Here is a 25,851-nt window from a genome sequence, read left to right on the forward strand (position 1 = left end):
CTCGAGGAGAAATGAGAATCCTTGCGCTTAATTATCGAGGGATTGGTTGCCCCTCGACTAAACGGGAAATCCGCTACTTAACTAAATAAGCATAGACCTGCAGTTTGTTTCCTGTCAGAAACCAAGAAGACTAGTTCCAACCTGCACCAATTTTGTCGGTCTCTCAATTTCCACAACTTTGATAGCTATCTAGCAATGAATGGGGCAGGGGACATTATTCTCATGTGGGCCAATGGGGTGGATTGCAACTTTGTTTGGAGAAGTGAACGGTGTTTCCATGTAAACATGAAATTTCAAAACATCAATCAGGAATGGACTATGACTTTTGTTTATATTAGTTGTTCTGAGAATATTAGATCTGCTCAATTCGATTCCCTCCTCAATTTATCACACTTTATCACTAAGCCGTGGTTTTTAGTAGGAGATTGGAACTCCTATCTTTGTATGGAGGACAAAGTGGGTGGAAGACCTATTGCACATCGGCAGTTAAGGCCTCTTAATGACTGTTAATAATGCCTGCATCTCTGAAATCCCCCAAATTGATTACACATATACATGGGACAATCGACAGTTTGGAGAAAGAAAGAGTGAGGCGAAGCTAGATCGATTTTTTTTTTTGAGTGCAGATTGGTTTGAACTTCACCCTAATGCTCAGGTCACCTCGGATATTCTTGCTTCATCAGATCACCGAGCAATAATTCTCCACACAGATAGAACCACAGATCGGAGGATGAGACCATTCAGATTTGAAGCCTTTTGGCTCACTGAACCCAACTATGCACAACTGGTTTCCTCGTCTTGGTCCAACATCTCTCATAGGGGTTCTTCTTCATATAGAATGTGCAGAAAGCTAAAAGCTCTTCAACAAATTCTCAAAGATAGGAACAAAAACTAGGTGGGTAATATTTTTTTAGAATCTTGAGCAGACTAGATCTGAACTTTCCTTGCTGTACAATGTAGATCCTCAGTTTCGAAATGAGCAACGGTTTTTGAATGAAAAACCCCAAGAGGAGATACTGTGGCAATAGAAATCCAGATCTAATTGGATCTTAAATGGAGAGAGGAATTCCAAGTTCTTTCATCTCTCTACAATGAAATGAAGAGCTAGGAACAAAGTTTGATTTATTAATGTTAATGGCATTACTATCACAGATGAGTGTCAACTTGGTCAAGCCTTCACTCATTTTTATAAGAATCTTTATTCAACATCCAATCCAATGCAAGATGATTCTTATTTTGATCCAATCAGAGGGAGAGTTACACGAGAAGATAATGACTTGCTCACCAAACCGGTCACGGATGACGAAATAAGATCTACTGTTATGTCTATGTCAGCGGAGAAGTCCCCTGGACCTGATGGATACTCTGGGTTATTTTTTCAGAATGCTTGGTCAGTGATTGGTGTTGATGTGTCAACCTGTGTAAAACAATTCTTCACTCTGGGAACCTTCACTCTGGCTCTCAACCAGACCTACATTTCTCTCATCCCAAAGGTGGATCACCCCTCTTCCTTCACAGAATTCCAGCCAATTAGCTTGTGTAATTTCATTTATAAGGTCATCTCAAGGATCTTTGTCAGTCGACTGCGACCTATTCTAAACAAAATCATATCCTTCAGCCAGAATGGATTCGTCACAGGCCACCATATCTAGGATAATGTCCTCATCTGCCATGAACTACTTCATAAAATCAAGAGTACCAGGAGAGGTAGTAAAGGTTATTTTTCTCTCAAAGTGGATATGCAGAAGGCTTATGATAGGGTTGAATGGAAATTCCTCAGGAAGACTCTTACAAGCTTTGGCTTCAATCAACAATGGATTGAGACAGTTATGTTTTGTGTTGAGAACACTCAACTCAGTATCTTGCTCAATGGTACCCCTCAAACTTTCTTTAAACCAACTAGAGGTTTACGTCAAGGGGACCCCCTCTCTTCCTATCTTTTTGTCCTTTGTGCAGAAGCTCTATCAACCAAATTAGCTTTGGCTCATCAGCAAAATAGTATTAAGGGCATCCAAATTTGCAGAGGTGGACAAAAATTAACTCATATGGCGTTTGCTGATGACCTCATTTTCTTTGGGGAGGCTACAATGGCAGAAGCAAGAGCTATGAATGATGTCCTTGAGGTTTATTGTAGGTTCTCAGGTCAAACTTTAAATATTAATAAATCTAGAGCCCAGTTCAGCCCCAATGTGAGCTCTACAACCAAACGACAATTGAGAGAATTCTTCCAAATTTCTCCTACCACATCTTTGGATACGTACTTGGGTATCCCCTTTGTCAATGGAAAGCTTTCTAAGCGGCATTGTGATAACCTGGTATCTAGAGTATCTCAGAAGCTTCAACATTGGAAGACTCAGCATCTCAGCCCTGCTGGTAAAATCGTTCTGGTGCAATCTACTCTCTCTGTCTTACCTCAATACAGCATGTCTTGCTTCAAGCTTCCAGTCTCTGTTCAGAAGACATTGGACAGTATAAGCAGAAGATTCTACTGGTCTAATGGAGTTAATAATCAAGTTCCTACTATATCTTGGAATACTATCGGCATGCCTAGGCGAGTGGGTGGACTCAGTATTAAACTTTCTTCTCTTATGAACACTGCCCTTCTCGCCAAGAAACGTTTGGAACTGCTTACATTTGCCTCATCATTATGGGTGCAACTCATGAGGAAGAAGTACTTCCCTTCAACCAGTTTCTTCCATGCCAAATGCCCCAATTCGTCTTCATGGGGGTGGAAGTCTGTTTACTCTAGCAAAGAGTTTCTCGTTAAAGGTACATTTTTCCAAGTTGGTAACGGTTGCTGTATTAATCCCTGGCTGGACTATTGGATTACTCATCACCCCCCTCTATTGCCCCCCTTCCGCTTCTCCCTACTGCTCCGTCCTCTGTAGACTTCTTCATAAACCAGTTTGATAGAACCTGGAATAGAGATTTAATTTTTCAGTGGTGGCCACCCGACATAGCATTATCCATTCTCTCTATTCCTTTATCTATTTTTTCTTCGGAAGATAAGATGGTTTGGCTTGGTACTTCTATTGGCACCTTCACAGTTGCTTCTGCATACCTTTTAGCAATTCAGGAAAACCTTAACCCCCCAAATCCCATATGGCTTTAGCTTTGGCATCTCCCCACAGCTCCTAAAATTCAACATCTGCTCTGGAAAACCCTTCATCTGAAACTCCCTCTGCCAGATCTCTTGAATCAGCGTGGATTTAACATGAATCCTTTGTGTGCTTTATGTCAAGAACACGCCCAATCTGCAAACCATCTATTCTTCGATTGTCCACTCATCAAAGGAATTTGGCAACAAAAAGGGCTTATCTCCTTATTCTCATCTCAAGATATTGGAGCAGGAATCAGAGCAGTAGCGAATCTCCCCAAGGATTCTAGCAGGGAGGACAGGTTGAAGGCATCTCTTTTCTGCAGTATCATCTGGTTTATCTGGAACGGTTACTGGGACCTTATTTTTAGACAGATGAATTTCAATCCTCGACACATCATTCTGCGAGCCATTGCTCATTCAAGGGAACACATGCAACTTTCCAGGCCTAAAGGTACACGAGACACTCAATGGGTTAGTTGGATTCCTCCCCAATATCCGTTTGTCAAGTTCAACGTCGATGGAGCTAGGAAGGGTAACCCAGGTCCTGCAGGCATTGGGGGTGTTTGTAGATCCGAGACTAGTGTTGTGGTTTGTGGGTTTTCTCAAGGTATTGGTTTCTCCTCTGCTTTGATAGCTGAAGCCTTGGCTATTCGCCGAGCGATGCGACTTGCTATTGAAATGGGGCATTTATATCTTATCATAGAAAGTGATAATCTCCTGCTCACCCGCATTCTCTCTGGTGTCTCCTCATCTATTCCTTGGCGAGTCAAGCATATTGTGGAAGATTGCAGAGCTCTTAGTTCTTGTTTTTTGGATATTTCCTTTGTGCACTCTCTTAGGGAGGCTAACGCTGTGGCGGATACCTTAGCTTCGTTGGGAGCTTCCTTTCAACAGAACTTGTACTGGCAGGGTCCTCCTCCTTCTTGTATTTTTCTTTCCTTGTTTGCTGGTTTGTCTGGGATTGTTTTCCAACGTTAATAAATTTCTTTACCCAAAAAAAAGGAAGCAGCAGTGCAGGGTATGAAGGAATGAGCCGGACGGATGATGTGGAAACGGTTTTCGAATTTGAGGGTGTGGGAGCAAGTTAAGAAGCTTGACTCGTTCATTTCTTAAGTGGGTCCCCATCTCGGGGCCATAATTAACTACGGTGGTCAATTGTATTGGGAATTTCAACTTGTTTTTTTTTTTTAGGTACGACTGTAGTCTGTACGAGTATTGGGAAGAATTGACTGCAAAGGTACATATGGACTCTAATTAACTCGCCTACTGGTATAGTGGAAGTGTGAACCAAGAGTTTAGCACCGAATTGGGGATTAGTCGGGGTCTCTCTGTTTTGAAACCGTGGTTCATTGATCCAAGCCAATCTTTTTGTATTTTATTTTTGGAGCAAATCAATAATTTTATTAAAAGAAATCTGATTAGGAGAAATTTCTCCCTGGAAATGATAGAGTAACAAGAAAAGGTGATGGATGTATCCATAGTTTTGGTGCATGTATCGGATCGGGTATCGGTTATCTTCAAAATCGATTTGATACTGATATGGTATCATCATGGATCGATCGTATGGGACAAGTTTAGCCATGGTTCTCCTTAAAAATAGGTTTTTTTTGGGACTATTTTATCCCTTGTTCGTACCATTCCACTAATATGGTATCGACAACCTTCAAAACCGTGTAGTATCAGCTGTATCAGACGATCCAATACCAATACCTCTAACCATGAATATATCCACTAAACATGCGAAAAACCCAATAGAGGTTCAAGAAGGAGAATGAATACTTACAAATACAAAATAAGAATTTATATACAGCAAATTATCCACAATGGCTCTAGAAGCTTAGTCTAGGGAAGAACTAGACACCTTATTTTGTCATCCTTGAGGCCTATTTAATGATGATGAGTAATCCTTGAGGTTTGATGACTTTATATTCACAAATTTTGGAACTTTACTCATGTTTCCAAGCTATACACAACAAATTATCCACAATGGCTTTAGAAGTCCAATTTAAACGAATTAGAATCATTACAAGCTTGAATCTAGGGATGTTTTGTGGATGTATTTAAACATGAGTAAAGTTTCAAGATTGTAAATATAAAGCCATCACACCTCAAGGAGTACTCATTATAGAGAAGCCTCAGAGGTGACAAAATTAAGTGTTTACAGAATTTGTAAATATAAAGCCATCACACCTCAAGAAGTACTCATCATCACAGAGACCACAGGGGTGACAAAATGAAGTGCCTATGGCTATTGGTTATAGAGATTCCTCTTACCTAGGTGTTTATCATTCTATCTTATCTATCTATACACACAAAAATAGCTAATTCCCTATGACAATAGCATTCATTTTGTATGCTAGTTGCAATTTATGATGCCAATTCTGATTATTTACAAATTATTTCCTAACTATAGTAACTTTTTGAACCTTTAAAGTGGCATAACTCAAGCCCTTTGATGGCAATTTTGTAAATATGGTGTACCAAAATCATGTTCTCATAAAGTCATAATTTATATGGTTTAATACGTCCAAATAAGCAACAGTATGTGGAATTTCGCTACAATCGAAATCATCACGAGTACTAAAGAATCATATGATGATCATAGATACTGTTTCATGACATTGTAAATCGTCACGATAATAAGGTACTTAGTCTACATAATTGATCTTCTTGTGATGATTCAACATAAATTAAAAAGGGATAATGTTCTCTACACTGGGGGCACAGGGTACGCCCAGACACATGGGGTGGGTGAAATGATCCAAACCCAGCCCCTGTTGCTCCCCATGTGTTTGGACGCAGCCTGCACCCAAATGCGCTCCCGGACAGAACGTGTGCCCAATTAAATAATAGGTTGAATATAACAACACATTAAACTCTTAAGTCATTAATTTGGTTCCATTAAAAACGGATCTATGGAGGGTTCGAATCTTACGGACCTGCAAGCCCTTGCCTCTAGGCTGCAGTGGGTTTTTGTTGTTGAGGAAGCTTTCTGGCTTCAAAAATCTAGACATGCTTACATTCATGATGGTGATAGGAATACCAATTTCTACCACTCTATTGCAAAATTGAATCTTTGGAAAAGGCATAAATACCTATCACATTGTTAATGATGGTGTACTCCTTGATGACCCGATACTTATTGCAGGTGTTTTCTCTGCTCATCTTTCTAAAATTTACACCTCCTCCCAGTCATTGGATACCCATTTCAGTGAATACCTGTTTGAAAAGGTTGTTGACAATAATACCCACCCCACCCTCACCTTCGCTCCTTCTTTGGATGAAATTAGGAATGTTGTCTTTTCTATTGGCGCTTTTGAAGCACCTGGGTCTGATGGGTATCAGGCTTGTTTTTTCCAAACTTTTTGGGACGTTCTTGCTCTTGATGTGCATAATTTTGTTTCATCTTTCTTTTCTTTTGGAACTTTACCAACTGACTGTAACCATACTTTGATTTGCATGATCCCCAAGCATGATAATACCTGAACCGCCACTGATTTTAGACCCATCAGTCTCTGTAACGTCTCTTACAAAATTGTGACAAAAATTTTGGCTAATAGACTTAAAGCTTTCCTTCCCCTTTTTATCTCCCCATACCAAGCTGCTTTTATTCATGGTCGACAGATATCAGACAATATCACTATTGCCCAAGAGATTTTCTGGTTTCTGGGGAAAAAATATAGGGGTAAGACTGGTTTTATTGCCATCAAACTAGATATGGCAAAAGCTTATGACAGAGTTGAATGGGTCATGCTTGAACATGTTTTTCGCTTCCTAGCTTGGCTTCCCTGACTAATGGATTAGGCTGGTTAAATCTCTTATCTGCACAACTTCCATTTCTTTCAAAATACATGGTAGCCCCTTTGGTTTTCTTAGTCCATCTAGGGGACTCCGACAAGAATTTCCCTTAAGCCCTTACCTTTTTCTCTTTACTATGGAAGTCCCCTCCCGACTTTTAGATGCCTACAGTGAAACGGGTGCCTTTTGAGGCATTAAAATTGCTAGGGGGCCACCTGAAATCTCTCATCTACTTTTTACGGATGACACCTTTATCTTCTGCCGCAATACTGAGGAAGATGGTTTATCCATTAAATTGGTGCTTGAACTTTTTTTTGACATCACCGGACAAGAAATGAACTTTAAGAGTGAGATCCACTTTAGCAAAAATACTGATTGTGAGAGGAAACAGAAAATCTGCTCTATTCTTAAAATAAAGGAGATGAATCTGAACTCCCTCTACTTGGGTACCAAACTTTTCTATAGTCGGTCTAAGGTAAAAGATTTACACTTTTTTATCCAGAGGGTTCAAAATAAACTCAGTTCTTGGAAAGCAAATTATCTTTCTTATGCGGGGAGAAAAATTTTGATACAATCAGTGCTTGCCTCTACCCCCTCCTTTCAAATGTCTTGTTTCCTCTTCCCACATAAGAGCTGTCAAACCTTAGACCGTCTCTACCTTAGGTTTTGGAATAATGCTTCTGAAAACAAAAGGCGAGCTCATCTTATTGGCTGAGACAAAATTTGCAACCCTATCCCTTAGGGGGGATTGGGACTCCGCAAATCCTTTGTTCATAATAAGGCTCTTATTCTAAAGCTTGGTTGGAGTTTACTTACCGAGGAAGCATCTCTTTGGGCTAGGGTCCTGAAATCAAAGTATTTTCCTAAAACTTCTGCCTTCGACCCTGCTGTCATAAAAAAAAGGGGTTCCTGGGTCGGGAATAGCATAGCATCTTTATACCAATCTTGAAGTCTTTAGTTTGGAAAAAGGTAGGGAATGGGGAAACTACGTTCTGCTGGTATGATCCCTGGGTACCCATCCTCCCCCACCACTGCATTCCTACAGATTTCAAATGCACATCTATTAGTATGGTAAGTGACTTTATTCTTAACTGTTCTTGGAACTTCCAGTTGTTATTTAATTATTTTCTCAATCTTTTATCTTTGAGATTTCCAAGGTGTGTATTTCAGACTCTGAGGATCATTGGAGATGCTACTTAACAAAATCAGGGAATTTCTCCACTTGACAGGCCGCCAATTACCTACATGCCCCTTTACCAAAAAGACCACTTCTTTCCAAATGGTGGCGTTTTTTTCTAGAAACTCAAGATTCATCTGAGATTTAAGCTTTTTTTTTTTTTGCATGTCTTAAATGCAGGTTTACCTGTCAAGGCTATCTCACAATGGATGCCGATCGAGCCTACGTATGTTCTCTGTGGTGTTTGTGTTGAAACCCACTGGCATTTTTTTCTATCTTGTGAAAGGACTAAGCGTATCTGGGCATCTGGGCCCCTCGGCCTATGAGTAGAGCACCTTGGCAGCTCCTCTCTTGCACAACTCTGTACTTCCCTTCTTGACTCTAAAGTCCTAGATTAACCATTAGCTACATGGTTTTTTTCTCTTTTCACAATAACTTGTTATTTTATATGGGATGTAAGGAACAAATTAATTCATGGTTAGCTAAGGCTAACCCTCTTGTGGTCCTCTCAAACATTTCTCGGTGGATGGTTGATTTAAACTTATTTCCTCCTAAAGAGGCCCTACGAAAGATGAGGGTAGACAAAACCCCATGAACATATGAGATCCCAATTGAAGAGGGGTATCTTGATTAACCAAGCTGTTTAACAAGATTTTGAGTACAAAGAAAAGGCCAGATGATTGGAGGAGAAGCACTGTAGTTCCAATTTATAAGAACAAAGGTGATATCCAGAACTGCAATAACTATAGAGACATTAAACTAATGAGTCATACCATGAAGTTATGGGAGAAAATCATTGAAACACACCTAAGAAAAGAAACTGATATATCGGATAACCAATTTGGTTTTATGCCAGGGAGATCTACAACTAAAGCTATTTACCTTCTAGGGAGGCATATGGAAATTTTTAGAGCTTACAAAAGAAATCTCTATATGGTCTTTATCTACATAGAAAAGGCCAATGATAGAGTGTCTAGAGAGCTCATTTGACATGTATTAGGGAAGAGAAGGAGCCCAAGTAACTATGTGGATATAATTAAAGACATGTATGAGTGTGTGGTGACAAGTGTCAGAACTGCAGAAGGCCAAAGTAGTGAATTCCCAATTACAATTGGGTTACACCAAGGATCAGCTCTAAGCCCTTATTTGTTTGAACTCATCATGGATGATTTAACCAGGCTATCCAAGATTAGATCCTTTGGTGTATGCTTTTCGCTGATGATATTGTTTTGATAGACGAGACAGTGGAGCGGATTAACACAAAGCTAGAGTTATGGAGATTTTGCTTGGAATCAAGAGGTTTTAAGTTAAGCAGAACAAAGACATAATATATGATATGTAACCTCAGTCAAACCAGGAGAGGTAATGATGTGGTAAAGCTCGAGGAGCAAGAGATACTACCAAGTGAATACTTTAGATACGTGGAGTCAACCATTAACAATGAGGGTGATATAGAGGATGATGTTTCACACAGAATTAAAGTAGGATGGATGAAGTGGAGAGGTGCATCAGGAGTTTTATGAGACAAACGCATGCCTAGTAAGCTTAAGGGGAAATTCTATAGGACAGTAATAAGACCTACGATGATATATGGGACGGAATGTTGGGCCGTTAAGAAAAATAATATAGATAAGATGAGTGTAGTGGAAATGAGGATGTTGAGGAGGATGTGCAGTAAGACTAGGAGAGATAAAGTACGGAATGATTGGGAGTTGCACCAATCCAGGACAAGCTCCGGGAGAGCCGCTTGACGTAGTATGGTCATGTCCAACGGAGACCCATGGATGCACCAGTAAGGAGGAGCGACTAGATTGTTTGAAGGAGCTAAAAGAGGTAGGGGCAGACCTAAAATGACTATTGGACAAGTGGTAAGAAAGGATATGCATGTGGTAGGGCTTGACCCTAGTATGACCGTAGATAGAGTTGTTTGGAGGACAAGGACCCGTGTAGCCGTCCCCTTATTGGGAGATGTTCATGGAATGCTACTTTGACTGCAGCTTAGACTTTTTTCATTAGTAACTTTATTTTATCTTTTTACTTCTTTTTACTCCTTTTATTTTATTTTATTACTGTCACAGCCTCTTCGGATCCATGTAGCCAACCCCATTTAGTTGGGATAATGTTATGGTTGTTGTTGTCGTTGTTGTAACTTTACTTCAAAATATGAACACACAGTGCACTCAAGTATTCCACCATGTCTCTAGTAATGAGGTTCAGTTCCCTGTTCTCTGCTACACAGGCCTTTCTGAACCATCAATGGGACTAACAGGATGGGCTTATGGATTTTTGTTAGATGGCCAGAGTGTTTTAACATCTACAGAAATTTCGTGTTCAACCGATACAAAGGAGGCTAAGCTGATAGGAATCTTGTAGGGGTGGAAACATGCTCTTAAGGATGAAATCCATCTTAAAGAAATTTGGATTACAAATAATAGTCTCAGTAGGTTTTTGAACCCACAATATGTGCATACCTTAGAATTTAGCTACTGGTCTTTTTGAACTAGCTGAACTAACATCGAACTTCCCAGCTGTACCTATCTCCCACCAGCATAACCAATGGACCAATGTGTTCCTATCTCTAACCCGATATGCTATTAGGAACAAGACACATTTCCCCCCCTTTTCATATGATGTACAAACTTTCCTCTTGCTTTAATATATCATCTTTATTTTCATAAAAAAAAACCCCTGAAACTTTGCTCTCCAATAGGACAGAAAAGTATCATCTTATATTAACCCGAGCAACACAAAAGAACAAAAAGTGTACTTACCTTGGGTAATAAAGGAAACAAGGACCAGGTCGGGTCACGGGGTCAACCCTCCTTGGTTGGGTTATCAAAGGCTTTCAATGGGTTGAACCACATAATTAATGATAGAGGTACTAATTACCAAACTCAAATAGGCTGATAAACATATATCAGATTAGTTGAATTGGGCCTATAACAATAACAAAGCCCATAAATGGGTCAAAACTAATTCGCCAAAAGCCCATGCATATCACTTATCAACGGATTAAAAACAAAGGCCAAAACCTATTAACGATTTTAAAATAACCAACCGGGCAAGAGAACGCTAACCACTTGTGTAGCTCCTGCACCAGGTGCGGGGGCCACTCAGAGGGTGTGCAGGAGCATTTAAGTGGATGGGATTTTTTTGTTCATTGGGGGCTTAGCGGTAATTTAGCACGTTCCTGTCTAGCCACTAAAACAACACAACTTTTGTTCACTGCTGGCTGAGTGGTAACTTGGCAAGGTCTTGTCTGGTCACAGAAACAATGCGATCAAATAACGTTCTTTTTCCCTAAACTTTTTTAATAAATATAGAAGGAATCTAAGAGAATATTATATCTCCTTCCTTGAAAAACCCATGACAACCAGCTTATCCATTGCAATGAAACACTTGAGGAATCTAAAAGAATATTATATCTCCTTCCTTGAACGTTTCAGCTTCATAATAGTTCTCCAGACTGAAGTTCTGGCAGTTAGAGTTGGTCTACTTCAAGCCATTTCGGAAGGAATGAATAATTTTCTAGAGGAATCAGACATTAGGGACCTGATCCTATCCCTTTCCCATGATAATCTCTCCATACATCTAGAAGTAGTTAACATTGTACATGATATTATGCATCTAGTGACTTTTTTCAGATCTTGTACATTCCGCTACATTTCCAGAGAGATCAACAACGTGGTTGACTCTCTGGCCAGGAGGGCATTGTTCTTTGCGTGTAGGACTCCATGACCACTTTCCATTCCATGATTTTTTGATCTTCGTATTTTAAGATACCGTGCGTTGGTCACGCTTCAATAAATAATTTTTTATTCTTACTGAAAATAAGAAAAAGATATGGTTTTGAGTTCTCTCACCTAGTAAGCTGATTAATGGGTTCAGTTCTCCCCATATATGTATCAATGATATCAGAGCAGCACATCCTCGATCCCAACCCTCGTGTGGAAAAAGCCACCTGGTGCAAAAGAAAGGGCTACCAATCGTAGCAGTGACGAACCGCTTAGAAAAAACTACCTAATTTGGACTTGGCCATCGTGGATGTCGGTTCAAAAACATGATGGATTGTTACAATTCCATATCAATTAGATAACCGGGGGGGGGGGGGGGACTGACCATATTAATTACGATTCTCACCTAGTAAGCCAATTATTGGGGTTTAGTTCTCCCAAGATATGTACCAATGATATTAGAGCAGCCCATCCTCAATCCCAACCCTTGTACAATCTTGATGCCAAAGGAAGGGCTACCAATTATAGTAATGTGGAACTGTTTAGAAAAAACTACCAGATTTAGAGTGGCCAGCGTTGATGTCGGTTCGAAAACATGATGGATTATTAAGTTTTCATAATGTAGTGGACTGATACCACATCAATTATGAAAGCAATTTAGCGTGGCTTGATATGATCTTGAGTTCTCTGACATTGTAAATTGGTTTATGGGATTGAGTTCTCCCAAAGGAAACAGATCCTCTAAGACGCAGCTGCCCAAGCAGCCATAATAGTGCACGCATAACGAGATATGAAATGATCGCCTTACCCTTGCTCAGGCAAGGCACTTGGGAAAGGGTAAGGCGATAAATACGTGTCTCACATAACTTGGACCGCTATGGCCACTCGGGCAGCTGGGCCATGGAAGATCTGGATCCTCTCCCAAAACACCTATCAATTCGAACCCAATCAAAGGTCAGACCCATGGATTTTTATCTGCTTTGCGGTACTTACACACTCCATTTTGCTCCACTATACTCTTAAAATGTTTGACATGTGTCAAGGTAAGATCCAACGGTTTAAATTTTAAAAGTGAAAAGTCATTTTCAAATTTGAATTTATATTTTCACTTTTGTTCTTTTTTTACTGTTCATTTTAATTTTTGGGTTTTTTACGATTACCACCCCCCACATTACTATCTATCTACTATTACCCTCCCAAAACTTTCAAACAAGCTGTTACCCCCTCACGATGCATACTAACCACTAAGCGGCCCCCACCGTTACATTTCTGTAACGGTGGGGGTTAATCGTGACAATGTGCCGTTGTCACGAATTTTCTAGGACCAAAATGCCCTTTTGGGGTGGTAATTGAAAAAAAAAAAAAAAAAAAAACCATCACCGTCCATCTCCTCCTCCTCCTTCTTCTCCTTCTTCTTCCTCCTCCTCTGCAACCCATCACCGTCCTTTCTTGAAAGTGATTGCTCTTCGCGAGGATTCTTTCTTCTATAATCTTCAAGCAGATTCATAACCACTTTGTATGTGTTGGACAAATGCACTCATCTCAATCATCTCAAGCAGCTCCAGGCCTTCCTTCTTACCCTTGGCCATGGCGGACTCCGTTTTATGCTTTCAAGCTTGTTCGCTTTGTCTTTGTCACCATTGCCGACCTCGACTATGCTCGTTTCATCTTCGATCACCTTCATTCCCCCAATGTCTACCTCTACACGGCCATGATAAATACGTGTCTCACATAATTTGGACCGCTATGGCCACTCGGGCAGCTGGGCCATGGACGATCTAGATCCTCTCCCAAAACACCTATCAATTCGAACCCAATCAAAGGTCAGACCCATGGATTTTTATCTGCTTTGCGGTACTTACACACTCCATTTTGCTCCACTATACTCTTAAAATGTTTGACATGTGTCAAGGTAAGATCCAACGGTTTAAATTTTAAAAGTGAAAAGTCATTTTCAAATTTGAATTTATATTTTCACTTTTGTTCTTTTTTTTACTGTTCATTTTAATTTTTATCTCTATCTCCTCTTTCATGATAGAGTCTATTCCGTCTCTCTCTCCCACTCTCAAGGGAATGCGCCGGATAATGGAAAGCTAGCCGTTGTGAGCACAAGTAGAAACCAGCGGAGCTCTCTCTTCCGTCCTCTTTCCGGCTACTCATATCTGCTCCAACCCGGATCTCGTGAACTCCTCTTTCATGATAGAGTCTATTCCGTCTCTCTCTCCCACTCCCCCCCCCCCCCCCCCCCCCCCCCCCCCCCCCCCCCCCGTGGCAATTTCGCGAACATCATTTCCTTCTCTCTCTACTCCTCCCACTGTAAAGAGAACTGCGAGGGATTTTTGCTAAGATGTTGCTACCGGAGATGGCAACAACTGCTGGATGTTGCCGCTGTGACCATCAACGGCGACCCATGACCCACTCCTCTCACGCGGTTCCCATCTGTACCACAAGTCTCGCATTCTTTCTGCTCTCTCACTTGCCGTTGTGACCATCAACGGTATTGGAGAAAAATAAGGTGAGTCAACATGCAGTTCTCTGTTTGAAAAAGAAAAAGAGAACTGTCTCTCGTAAGCCTTTGCTCTCTCACTTGTTTTTCTTTTAATCCATTTGGGATTTTCCCCCTTTTTCTGATACTCTAATTTGTTGATCTAAAAACTGATGTTAGGGTTTACCTTTAGGTTAGTTATGAAGACTCTTGGGCTTCGTTGTTCTATGCTTTTTTTTTTTTGCCCTTCAATGAACACGTAATGTAATGAGATGAATGATTCCATTGAAAACCCTTCTCATGTATACTTGAATTTATCGGCATAATCAACATAGAGAGCCAACATTAGTGTTTGAACTTGGAAGAATGACAAGAGAGAGAACAAGAAGAAGACAATAAACGTTTTTAATGTGGTTCGGTTTCATTGGAAATCTACGTCACCTGCTCCGTTGATCCCTTTTGTTGGAGATAAAACTTTATCCTTATCACTAATACGCCCTCACAAGTTCAAGGGTGACTGAACCTTGAGCTTGGAGTTAAGATAACTGAACCTCTGACGTGATAGGGCTTTGGGTAAAATATCTGCAATCTGATCTTTAGTGGAGATGAAGCGAACATCAAGATCTCCTTTAGCAACTTTATCTCTGACAAAGTGGAAGTCAATTTCCACATGTTTGGTGCGAGCATGGAACATCAGGTTCGCTGTCAAGTAGGTTGCACCTACATTATCGCACCATAGAACTGGTGCATGTGCCATGTAAATGCCTAGTTCACACATTAAAGACTGTAACCAAGTAAGCTCTGCTGCTGTGTTTGCCACAGCTCTGTATTCTGATTCGGTGCTTGATCGAACAACTATGGCCTGCTTACGTGAGCTCCAGGAGATTAAGTTCGTGCCATGGTAGATTGCGTAGCCACCAGTTGACTTTCTATCATCAAGGCAGCCAGCCCAGTCAGCATTAGAGTAAGCATTGACCTGAATTAGAACCGTATTCTATAACCAAATTGAAACCGTAACCAAATCGAATGACATCCTTATGACATTCTTAGATAGGGGTGTCAACCGGTCGGGCTCGGTCGGGTTCGATCAGGCCTAGCTGGGCCTCACAAATTGTGCAGGTTGCACCATGTCCGACCGTTTAAGTATCCGGTCCAAGCCTAGACGGGCTCGGTTGGTATCGGTCTTTAATCTTGTACTAAAATTGGGCTTTAATCGGGCCTTAACCGAGTTGTGTGCCTGTTTAACTCTTCATCGGGCCTTACCCAAGTCTTAATCGGGCTTTAACAGAATTAAATTCCTACTTGAAAAACTGAAGAGAACGGAAATAGGTTTCCACCAAAACACATTCAAGACCCAAATCCAAGTCCAATTTTTCAAACCATAATCTCTTTCGGAACTTATGTTTATTAGTTTTTATTTACTGATTTGTTTCTTTTTGTAATTATAATTAACTCAAATCTATGAAGTGCTTATGCTTATCACCTCAATCATCATTGACGGTACTGGGTTCGTCCTGCTATTTGTTTTCTCTTTAAAATCTTTGATTCTGCAGGACTAGTGCTTGGTTTGATTCATTTAACTAGCAAGTTCTTCCATCTAATGTTCAATAGACACCAATTTCGAACAAGAACCCACCGCCCTTTTTGTATATGTTTGGTTCTGATTCTATGAAATGAGAAACTTAATGGAGAAGAATATAAATATTTTTCTGAGTTAAGGAAACCCATCAATTGAATTGCCCATTAAAGTGGGCTTAATGGGCTAATCATTTTAAGGAGTTAAATAGGAAAAGAGAGAGAGGGTTATTAGGGGGCTAAATGGATTAATGGACGGTGGTTTGCTTAAAGGGTTAGGCTAGGTCGGGCTGTAACTGGGCAGGCTAGGTCGAGCCTAAAAACGGTTGGTCCGGTCATGTGCCCGACAGGCTAGGACCCCACACCTGGACTGCCCTATTAAGCCCGACACGTTTAAGAATCAGTCCGGTCTAGTTCGGGCTTTAACTGGGCGGACTCGATCGGGCCGGGCCTGGAATTGACACCCCTACTCTTAGATAAAAACATGCCAATGGCCCAATTTAACTCCAGATCCAATGTCGTTTTCTCATGTCAAGATCGGTCCAAGTTACCGGTTTGATAAACCGTTTTTTTTGTTTTTTTCTTTTCTCCCGCGTCTATAAAACGAACACATTACATTTCTTCGTTCGAGTCGGACAGAACTTCAGTCTTGAATCTTTTAATCATGTCGGACTCCACCTCAGCTATCCACCAGGCGGCCACCCCCATCGACCACGCCTCCGCCCCCGACGCCTCCGCTGCAACCCCTGTCGATCACTCCTCCGCTGCCAGCTCCTCGCTCGAGGAGAGTTCAGGAAAGAAGACGCAGATTCTCCCCCATGCCTCCGCCGCTACCCCTGTCGCCTCCGCCCCCGACGCCTCCGCTGCAACCCCTGCAGCCTCCGCTCCCGACACCCCTGTGGATCCCTCTGCTGCCAGCTCCACGCTCGAGGAGGATTCAGGAAAGAAGAAGCAGATTCTTCCCCTTCCCCCACCTCCTCCCCCTCCCCCTCCCCCTCCCCCTCCCCCTCTTCACGAGGTACACGGTGCAATGTTGACGGAGCATGTCTTTGGTTGCAAGAAGTGCGGTGCTAATGAAGAAACACCATTTGGGTCTCCGGTGACACGAATCGCTAACGCAGGCGACGAAATTGTGGTAGGTATTTTCTTGATTTGGGATATTAGTTTCTATCCCTGAAATCTTAATTATTGTTTTAGGTTCTTTAATATTACTTTATCAGTAATCTGCTCTACCACTGTCAGAGAAGATAACCCAAGAACTGCTCAGTTATCTGTACAAGATTTAGAAATAAAACCGGAAAGCATTTCTTTCAATTCGTTTTAGACTGCTCAGTTATCTGGAATGTACAAGATTTAGAAATAAAACCAGAAAGCATTTCTTTCAATTCGTTCGTCTTCTTCTCTTGTTAGGTTATTTTGACATTTCAGGAAACTAGTTGCAGGGAAGGTTGGAGGAAGAAGGAGGTGAACGGCCCGAACCCACCCTGAACCCGGCCCTGATTTTCAACCCGAAAGGGCGGGATCGGTTTAGTATTACCCTGGCAGGGTCGGGTCGTGTTCGGGCTTAGGCCCGGTCATAGCCAGCCCGGCTAGACCCGGCTCTGTGCTATATAGATTGGCCTTTTGGGGTCCATTTGTTCCGAGGATTTAAGTTGTTTGTTTTTATTAGAACCGTAGGATTTAAATTGCAAACCTGACGAGGAAAACTGCAAGGCGAGTTCACTGGGTCGAACCCTAGAAGGGGTTGATCGAAGTTGCAGAGGGAAAAAAAGGGGCGCTGGGCGTTTTCGCTGGGAATCGACAGTGGTTGTTTTGTTAAGTCAAATGGGTGGGGTGATTTTCGGTGGAAATTGAAGAAGTTATTTGGTTTTGGGTCAAGGAATTGGGTGGGAATGAGAGTCGAAGGGAGGAGTGTTTTGCAGTGAAGGTCGTGGGTTTTTGTTTGTTCGCTGTTATAGGCTTACAGTAGGGGGTATTGAAAGGAGAATAGGTTGTTACTGTTGGAGTCGAGAGGGGGAGGGGGTTGGGGAGATGGAGCTGTAGATGATTTTTTTTTTACAGCTCTCGGTGGCAGAGGGCAAAGGCATGGACGACAAAACTAGGTGTAGAAGGTAAAACAGAGATCTCTTGAGCTTTTTTGAATTACTAGATGGAAAGGGATAGATACCCAAATTCATGTCTTTTCTTATATAAATTTTTTTTTCTTAAATTTATCTTGGATTATTGAAATGCTACTTATTACAGGTTAATAAAACCATAAGAAACAATAATTATTAGTATGGATGCAACTCTGCTGAAATACTAAAATGGTTACCTGCTGAAATATGAAAGGAGCAGATTACCTTGTTCATTGATGTTGGGCTTTATGCTATTACCTAGTTCATCCCTAAGAGTTTGACTTTCATGTGGGTGAGTTTGACTCTTATTAATATTTGATGCATTCTCTCTGGACTGTAGTGGTTACTATGATATATGATAGTATCCATCAACTCTCGGGAGTTGTGACGTGTTAATGCAATTGTCACCAGAAACTAGCAAGGAAGTTCGCTGAAACAATCTCAATTGTATTTTTTACTGTGTTTTGATGTCCAATTTGTGTTAAATTTGATGTGGAATTGTACTGTAATTGTTATGAAACTAGATTTTGGGGGAAGAAAGAACTGCTTTGATTCTTTGGATATTGTAATCAATTAATATAGTTCCTTTTGTTAAATACCATTGTGAAAAGAGAAATTTCAGCATGAGGTTCCAAAGCCTGAGTTGTTGCATGCTTTTGTGTATGATAAATAGTATTAGTACATCCCAGCAATCTAGAAGACAACTTCCAGCATAATTGATATAACTTTTGGTGTTTGTAAATCATAAATTTGATTTGGTGGGTATCTTTATCAAGACCAGAATCTAGCTATTGGTTTCTAGGGTCATTATGAAATTTCAAGAGCAGGAAGAAATGAGAGCCCAAGCAGAATTTTAGTTTCCCCAGCTTGAGTTCTATCAGATCTTACAAAATTCCCTTCTCCACCACTTCTCTTTCCCTGCTTGAGTATGAGCCTGTTTGAGCCTGTTTATAGGCATATGCTACAACAGCCCATGTAGTCCGATTACTGCTAGCCTGTTAACTGATCTACGGAAACGAATCATGTCCATGCCTGACTTATGCAGGCCAATTATCTATTCGGGTGGTTATAGTGCAAGGGTTTGACTTGGTGTGTCCTGATAAGCCCTGACCAAAACCAACCAGGTGAGACCGGTCGGCACCTTTACAAAACAGAACCAGAACCAGAACCAAGATCAAAAAATCAGTTAGCCTATGTTTTGTCGCTGTTATAGGCTTACAGTAGGGGGTATTGAAAGGAGAATAGGTTGTTACTGTTGGAGTCGAGAGGGGGGGGGGTTGGGGGAGATGGGGCTGCTGTAAATGATTTTTTTTACAGCTCTCAGTGGTAGAGGGCAAAGGCATGGACAACAAAACTAGGTGTAGAAGGTAAAAAAACAGAGATCTCTTGAACTTTTTTGAATTAATATAGATGGGAACGGATGGATACCCAAATTCATGTATTTTCTTATATAATTTTTTTTTCTTAAATTACAGGTTAATAAAACCATAAGAAACAATAATTATTAGTATGGATACAACTCTGCTGAAATACTAAAATGGTTACCTGCTGAAATACGAAAGGAGCAGAGAGAGGTTACAGCAGGAGAGTGTTTTATCATATGTGGTTTATTTTTCTAATAATGATTCCATGATATACAATATTCCCCAAATTCAATAGGTGATTCAGTGATATACAATATTCCCCAAATTCAATAGGTGTTGGTTCATACCTGGTTCATTCAGTCTTATAAATTTTTATTGTTTTTTTTTTTTGGTTTTACAGATGGCGGCCCATGACGGAGAAGAGGGGAATCGTGAAAACGAAAAGTTGATTTATTTCCGTACAGTGTACGTGAATTGTAATTTACATTTTAAGTCGTTCTTATAAATTTTTACTGTTTACTAATTCATATTTTTACGCAGGGAAAATGTGGTTCTTGGGCCTGCGTGGATTAGATGTGCTATTTGTGATACTATTTTGGGTGCCGTGGATGATGGCAAATTTCGCCTAGAAAGGTAACGTTATCGTCTCCTGTTCTCTGCCTGGTACAGTTGTCCACTGTACCGGACAGGAAAAAATTCGTAATTATCACCCTTAAAAAAAGACATTTTTGTTTATTAATTAATATTAAACTTTAATTGCAGAGGAGAGTTGACACGATGGTGTTTCGGCATGATGATGTCAACCGACGGATGGGAGGGTTGCGGAATCGGCTGGAACCCTGGAGCGGCTGGAAGTAACGTTTCGTAGTTATCTACCTCCGAGCATTTGGCTGGGCCAAAAAAACGTTACCTTTGCCTTTTTGGTTGGATGACTTGCATAATGGATGGACCGGAAAACCATATATATATATATATATATATATATATATATATTTTTTGGAACTCTGCCTTTTTTTTCCATGGATGACCTGGGCCAAAAAAACCATTTTATTTTTTGGCTACTTTGTAATTACATTTTTTTGGGTCGCCCAAAATTACATTTTTACTTGATATAACATTAGAGGGTTTAAAAAGAGACTATAACTATGTTTTCCTTTTTTCTTGGAGTTTTGATGACAATAAAAAAACAGTAGAAATTAAAATATTGCCTTAATGAAAAAAAATTGAAAAGAGTTTAGCTAATCATGCAATTTTGACATGAGTCTTTATGGCCTTAATTAAGAGTTTAATTAATTATGCAATTTTGACATGAGTATTTATGGCCTTAATTATTTGTACGAGTACACAATTAAGGGAGGACACATACATTACATGCCATGCATGATCTTTCTTGTAACCCGTCATCAAGTGATGTCTTTGTCTTGGTTCAACAAGAAAGAGAGAGAGAGAGAGCAAATCCACCGTTGATGGGAATGACTTGACCATTGACCCACTCACCAGCATGAGGCTGGTGATCTACCCCACCAAGGTTTTAAAACCTGGAATCGGCCTGAATCCAAGCAAACGAAGAGAAGGAGAAGCTTCTACTGGAAAACAGAGAGGGATTCACAATAAAAGAGGGTGAGGGGGGGCGCCCGATCCTAGAAAATCTGCAAAACTGTCTATTTCTCATCCAACAAAGCGGAAATAGATGGAGGAGAAGGCTTGACATAAAATCAAAATCTAAGGGATTAAAGCACTAGCCGCCCAATCAAGGGAGGACTGCTGGTGGTTGAGAGCAGCAATGGCAGTAGAATAGTTGGAGTATATCACGATCTGTTGAATAGACAGGCTTCAAGCTAGCAGTAGACCATACCGATCGAATTGCTTCCATTTCCATAGCAGCAGCTGAGGTTCACATACACCACTTGCATTTAGCAGCCATAAAGGCACCTCCTGGGTCCCAAATAATAGAGCCTCTTCCACCAACATGAGTAGCAGGGATCCAGGATCCGTCTGTGAAGATTGCTGAATGGTTGTCCAAATTACAATTCACACTCGCGAGCGGAATTGGGGAAGCAATGTCTTGCTGCCTTGGACGAAGCCGAATTAGTTGGCCTTCAGAGAGGTTGCGGTTGAAGGACTCCATAATTGTAGAGACATTTGGGGGAGCAAATTGGGAAGTAACTGGATTCCTAGCTTTCCAAAACTGCCAAGATAAGGAAACCCAGATTAAGTCGACATCCTATAGGTTCCCTGTAGATCGAAACCTCGAATGAATGAAGATCAAAGTCTTCAATATTCAGGCGAAGCGGGCATAACTTCCAACATAGAGCTGCAAGGGGGTATTTTAAGAGAACATGGGAAAAGCTGCTCGTGCTGCTTGTGTGCAATAGCACGACATCTTCGTCTACAAAGTGAGTAAGATAATGTTGGTGGGATATTATGTTTGAACTTAAATACATTGTGGGCCATCATGATTATTTTGGGTGAAGTCCCTCTTAGATGGCCATCACGAGAAGCCGAGAAGGCAACTAGTCCCATTGGTACTAAATTTTGTTGGCCTAAATTTTCTTTGTTATTATCTATCCATGGTAAATTTCAGCTCCATGCAATTTTCCAACATGTAGATGTAAAGTTCCAAAAACTTGTTCAAAATTCAACTTTGATATCCGTGGTTTCAACTTAAATACATGCCCCCCCCCCCCCCCCTCCCCAAGAATCACCTTCCATGTGGCCCCAAAATGTACTGGCATGAGAACTAAGAAGGCTTTTTTTTTTTTGTGTGTAGTTTGTAATATTTTAGGGTAATAGAATGCTACATAGTCATGCGCAAAGCATGGTGACCACGTCTAGACACAAAAAGAGTCTTCGGTGTCTGAACATTCCACTTTATCATGGGGTAAGGTGGTAATTTTTAGGTGCCAAAGTTGTTTTCTGTGTTTGGGCGTTGTCACCACGCTTTGCACACGATCGGTTAGCGTTCCTTATCCCTATATTTTATTAGGAAAAAAGAACTGCCCGGGAGTGTGGCCTACGCTAGCACTTCCACGAGTCCATCTCTCTCCTCCCCATATAAAAAGATACCTCATGCCCCTTGTTTTGAGGATGAGAGAGATAGACACATGGGAGTGTTAGTGTAGGCCACATTCCCAGACCATTGATGATTTTCTTCCAACCGACCATTGGACATTGTCAAGTTAATTTTAGCATACTAAATCGAAAAATTATCCTCTCCAATTTCTTAAAGCTCGGTAGTGCTAGGTGTAGATGTTGACATGTGGCAGCTCGGACATCCAACGGTCTGAGCTCAACATAGTCAATCAGCTCAGACCGTTGGATGTCCGAATTGCCACGTATCGGCATCTCCACCTAACACCGCCCCAGTGGCAAACTTTTAGAATTGGAGAGGATAATAATGGATTCACAGTTACGAGAGAGCGAAGTAGTTACAATAAGGAAGTAATGCAAATTTTGCTTCTTAACTCCCTGACCACAATAGAGGGCGGGCCTTGGTCACCATGGTAAAGGTTGCTCCATTGTGACCAAGTGCATGGATTGCTACGTATTTTTTTTAACTCTTCGACCACAATGGAATCAGTTCAGATTTTGACTGAATACCTTTTAATGGAAAGCAGAGTCAGATAATCCAGTGCAAGTCCAGCTTTTCATAGGGTATGGTGGTGGTGGTGGTGGTGGTTTGGAACCCTTTTTGTCAAAGGGGAAAAAATTCCAACCAGTTAAACTTGAAGATCTGAAGAAAATTGTGGACAACTAAGCAAGTTCAATTCCGGCTCAAATGTAAGCCAGTTTCATCAAGGAAATGAATCCAGAGAGTAGAGAAAAAGGAGACAGAAAGATTTGGGAGTTGGGCTTTGGAGTGGATAAAAGGGAAAAGAGAGAGCCTGCAGATATAGATCTGCTCAAACCTTCACGTCAAAATGTTCCTCATCGAGGGAATTATAGAGGAACTTTAGGTGGTCATGTCCCAGAACTCCCTAGTTCCTTTCTTACTTTCACCTAGGCTGAGTTTGGTATGGCATTCCTGGAATGCATTCTAGATCGATAATTCATTCTGAAATTAGATCAATGCAAATGTTTTGTTACATCATGTCCTAAATAAAATAAGGTAATTTTCCTGTCAAGTTTAAATTCAGTATTTAGATTAAAAGAAATATTTTAATAGTAAATGGTAAACAAATATATTTATAACAAAATAAAAAATCTCAACTAATGTCCACCCAAAGTGGGGGAAGGTAACCGTCAGGCCTTTGATCAACAAATACACCACCCAAGTTCTCCAGGCCATCAATTCTGTTGAAAATCCACTTTGCCGTTTTCATGTCTTGGAAGACGAAATTATTGCAGTAGTAGACTTTTTTCTTCATCGACCTTCCTCCATCCAATACTTTTCTTGTAAAAGAAGAGTACCTTGTTCCTCCAATGAACCAAACCCTGTCCTGTATGAGTGCATCATCATCTTTTAGCTCCACCCAATCAATTTCATTGCTATCAGAGGAGTTGCTCAGATTCCACTTGAAAAATTTAACACCATCCTCCTGCCATTTAGTACTCATTTGCATATCTATGATTTCCCCCTCACACTCCAAAATGGAACTTGACATTTTAAGATTTCTAGATCTCCGGTACTCTTTCCATGTAAGAGTTAACAAATCAAAAACTAACATCCCTGCATAGGGATCAAAGCAGTACAACAAATCACCAAGAATAAAGAAACCAACCACATCATCCATAATTTGTCTAACCGCAAAAGTTGGGGTATACTTGAGCCACATCCATGATGATGTTCCATCATCTCCACTTTTACCTCTGTCACCCAGGCTGGTTATAAAGAAATTTGGAGATAAAGAGTGCTCATTTAGAGGTAGGATAATATCATGATCATATGTAGCAAAGGCCACATGGCTAAGTGCACCATCTCTGATAGAGAACGTTCCAGCTAACAGAGTCACATAAGGTAGTTTTGGCAACTCAATTTTAGATTTAGTGAGAGGGTTAAATAAGAATGGGGAATAAGCCTTCCTTCCTTCAATTGACTTCGGTCCTGTTGGTGTTTCTCTCACTACATAATTCACTCCAATTGTCTTAATTAAAAGCAACCATCCTTCTTTCGAGTAAATGACACGGGCTTCAGAGAGATCTGGGAGGTTAATGATATATTTCTTTCTGTACCAGGGATCTATAAACTTTTGTTCAGTGCTATCACGACCCCTATATCCCATGATCCATGGCAATGAGAACCTGGCGGTGGTGGTGGTAATGTCGGAGCAAATTGGAGATGAAGACCACCAATTCTTACAGACAGCAGCCACACACAAGTTTTGAACAAAATTTAACCTTTCTCTGATCATCCATAAAAGGTCATCTGGGAGTATGGACCAAGTCTCTTCCTCTTTCCCCGCATTGTCTTCACCATTATCTATCTTTCGACGTTTCAACTTCTCAGCAATAGCCACCATGTTGTTACACAGGATGATACCTTCTAGCAAGAGATAAGAAAAAAAGAACTTTAGAAGCTAAAATCTAGATAAGTTTCAATCCTCTTACCAATTAATAGTGATTATAACAAAAGACCTTACATGAATCCAACATCAATAAAAAAAAGGGCGTACCCAGTGCACAAGACTCCCGCCATTGCAGGGTCTGGGGAAGGCCATAATGTACGTAGCCTTACCCCTGTTTCGCAGAGAGACTGTTTCCAGAGACTCGAAACCAGGAGCACCAAGGTCCACCCATCAATAACAATGAAAAACAACAACAATAAAGTAGTTCTAGAAGACAAAAGAAAAAGATTACAGCAAAGCAATAAAGAAAGTAGCCGAACTCACTAATCTTATAAAAACCCTGTCCCATGTTAACTCTAACTGCAGTATAGCACTAAATCTACAATCCCACCCCACTCTGACCTGAATGCTATTATTCCATTAAATAATCGGAATACGTACTCTACACACTTCTCCACAGACTGAATGGGTATTGGATTGGGTGTAGCCTGCAAGGCAAAAGTGCTGGAGAAGAAGATTTTTTTTTTTCTGTGGGAGGGGGGGGGGGGGGGTTGTGTTAGGGAGAGGAGGATTGCTCATCACTAGTGAGCGCCCCAATATAGACGGTTACTGAGTTGTCATCTCTGCTACAACCAACACATCAGCAACATATTCACTACGGGCTTTGGCTTCAGATGTGCGGGAGGGTATTTTAAGAACATAATAAAACCCTGTAGGGGTTTGTGAACCCTCATAGGATGGTGTGGTGAACTTTTAGTACGCAGTGAAATTTTCAGATTAGCAAAAACGTATTGATGTAGATCCAGGATTCGAAAACTTAAATAACTGAAATCACAAACACTAGTGCAAAACAATAAATATTTGAAGTTTTATAAGAAGTTCCTAACAGGGGAGGGTCATTTAGATAGTATTAAAAAAAAAACAAAAACAAAACAAAACTTGGAATTAACATAAAATAAAAGACATGTTAGAATAATGAAGATAATGGGGGAGAAGT

At 40.7% G+C, this 25,851-nt stretch overlaps 2 protein-coding genes and 1 long non-coding RNA gene across 3 annotated transcripts; 1 reads left to right on the plus strand and 2 right to left on the minus strand.

Annotated features, from left to right (window-relative positions):
* Positions 1 to 1,739: 1,739 nt before the first annotated feature.
* On the plus strand, positions 1,740 to 4,078 carry LOC122645112. The gene is made up of 2 exons (XM_043838457.1): positions 1,740 to 2,769; positions 3,189 to 4,078. Exons 1-2 carry the CDS (start codon positions 1,740 to 1,742, stop codon positions 4,076 to 4,078), a joined length of 1,920 nt encoding a protein of 639 aa, XP_043694392.1.
* Positions 4,079 to 6,860: 2,782 nt separating this feature from the next.
* LOC122646606 lies at positions 6,861 to 18,522 on the minus strand. The gene is made up of 3 exons (XR_006330656.1): positions 18,445 to 18,522; positions 7,991 to 7,994; positions 6,861 to 6,870 (listed from the first exon to the last, which is right to left on the minus strand). It is a non-coding gene; the product is annotated as an uncharacterized LOC122646606 (long non-coding RNA).
* Positions 18,523 to 23,555: 5,033 nt separating this feature from the next.
* LOC122645113 lies at positions 23,556 to 24,809 on the minus strand. Its single transcript, XM_043838458.1, has one exon. The coding sequence runs from the start codon at positions 24,807 to 24,809 to the stop codon at positions 23,556 to 23,558; it is 1,254 nt and encodes a 417-aa protein (XP_043694393.1).
* Between the last annotated feature and the right edge of the window lie 1,042 nt (positions 24,810 to 25,851).

Source organism: Telopea speciosissima, chromosome 11 (genome assembly GCF_018873765.1).
Source record: "Telopea speciosissima isolate NSW1024214 ecotype Mountain lineage chromosome 11, Tspe_v1, whole genome shotgun sequence".
NCBI classification, from domain to species: domain Eukaryota; kingdom Viridiplantae; phylum Streptophyta; class Magnoliopsida; order Proteales; family Proteaceae; genus Telopea; species Telopea speciosissima.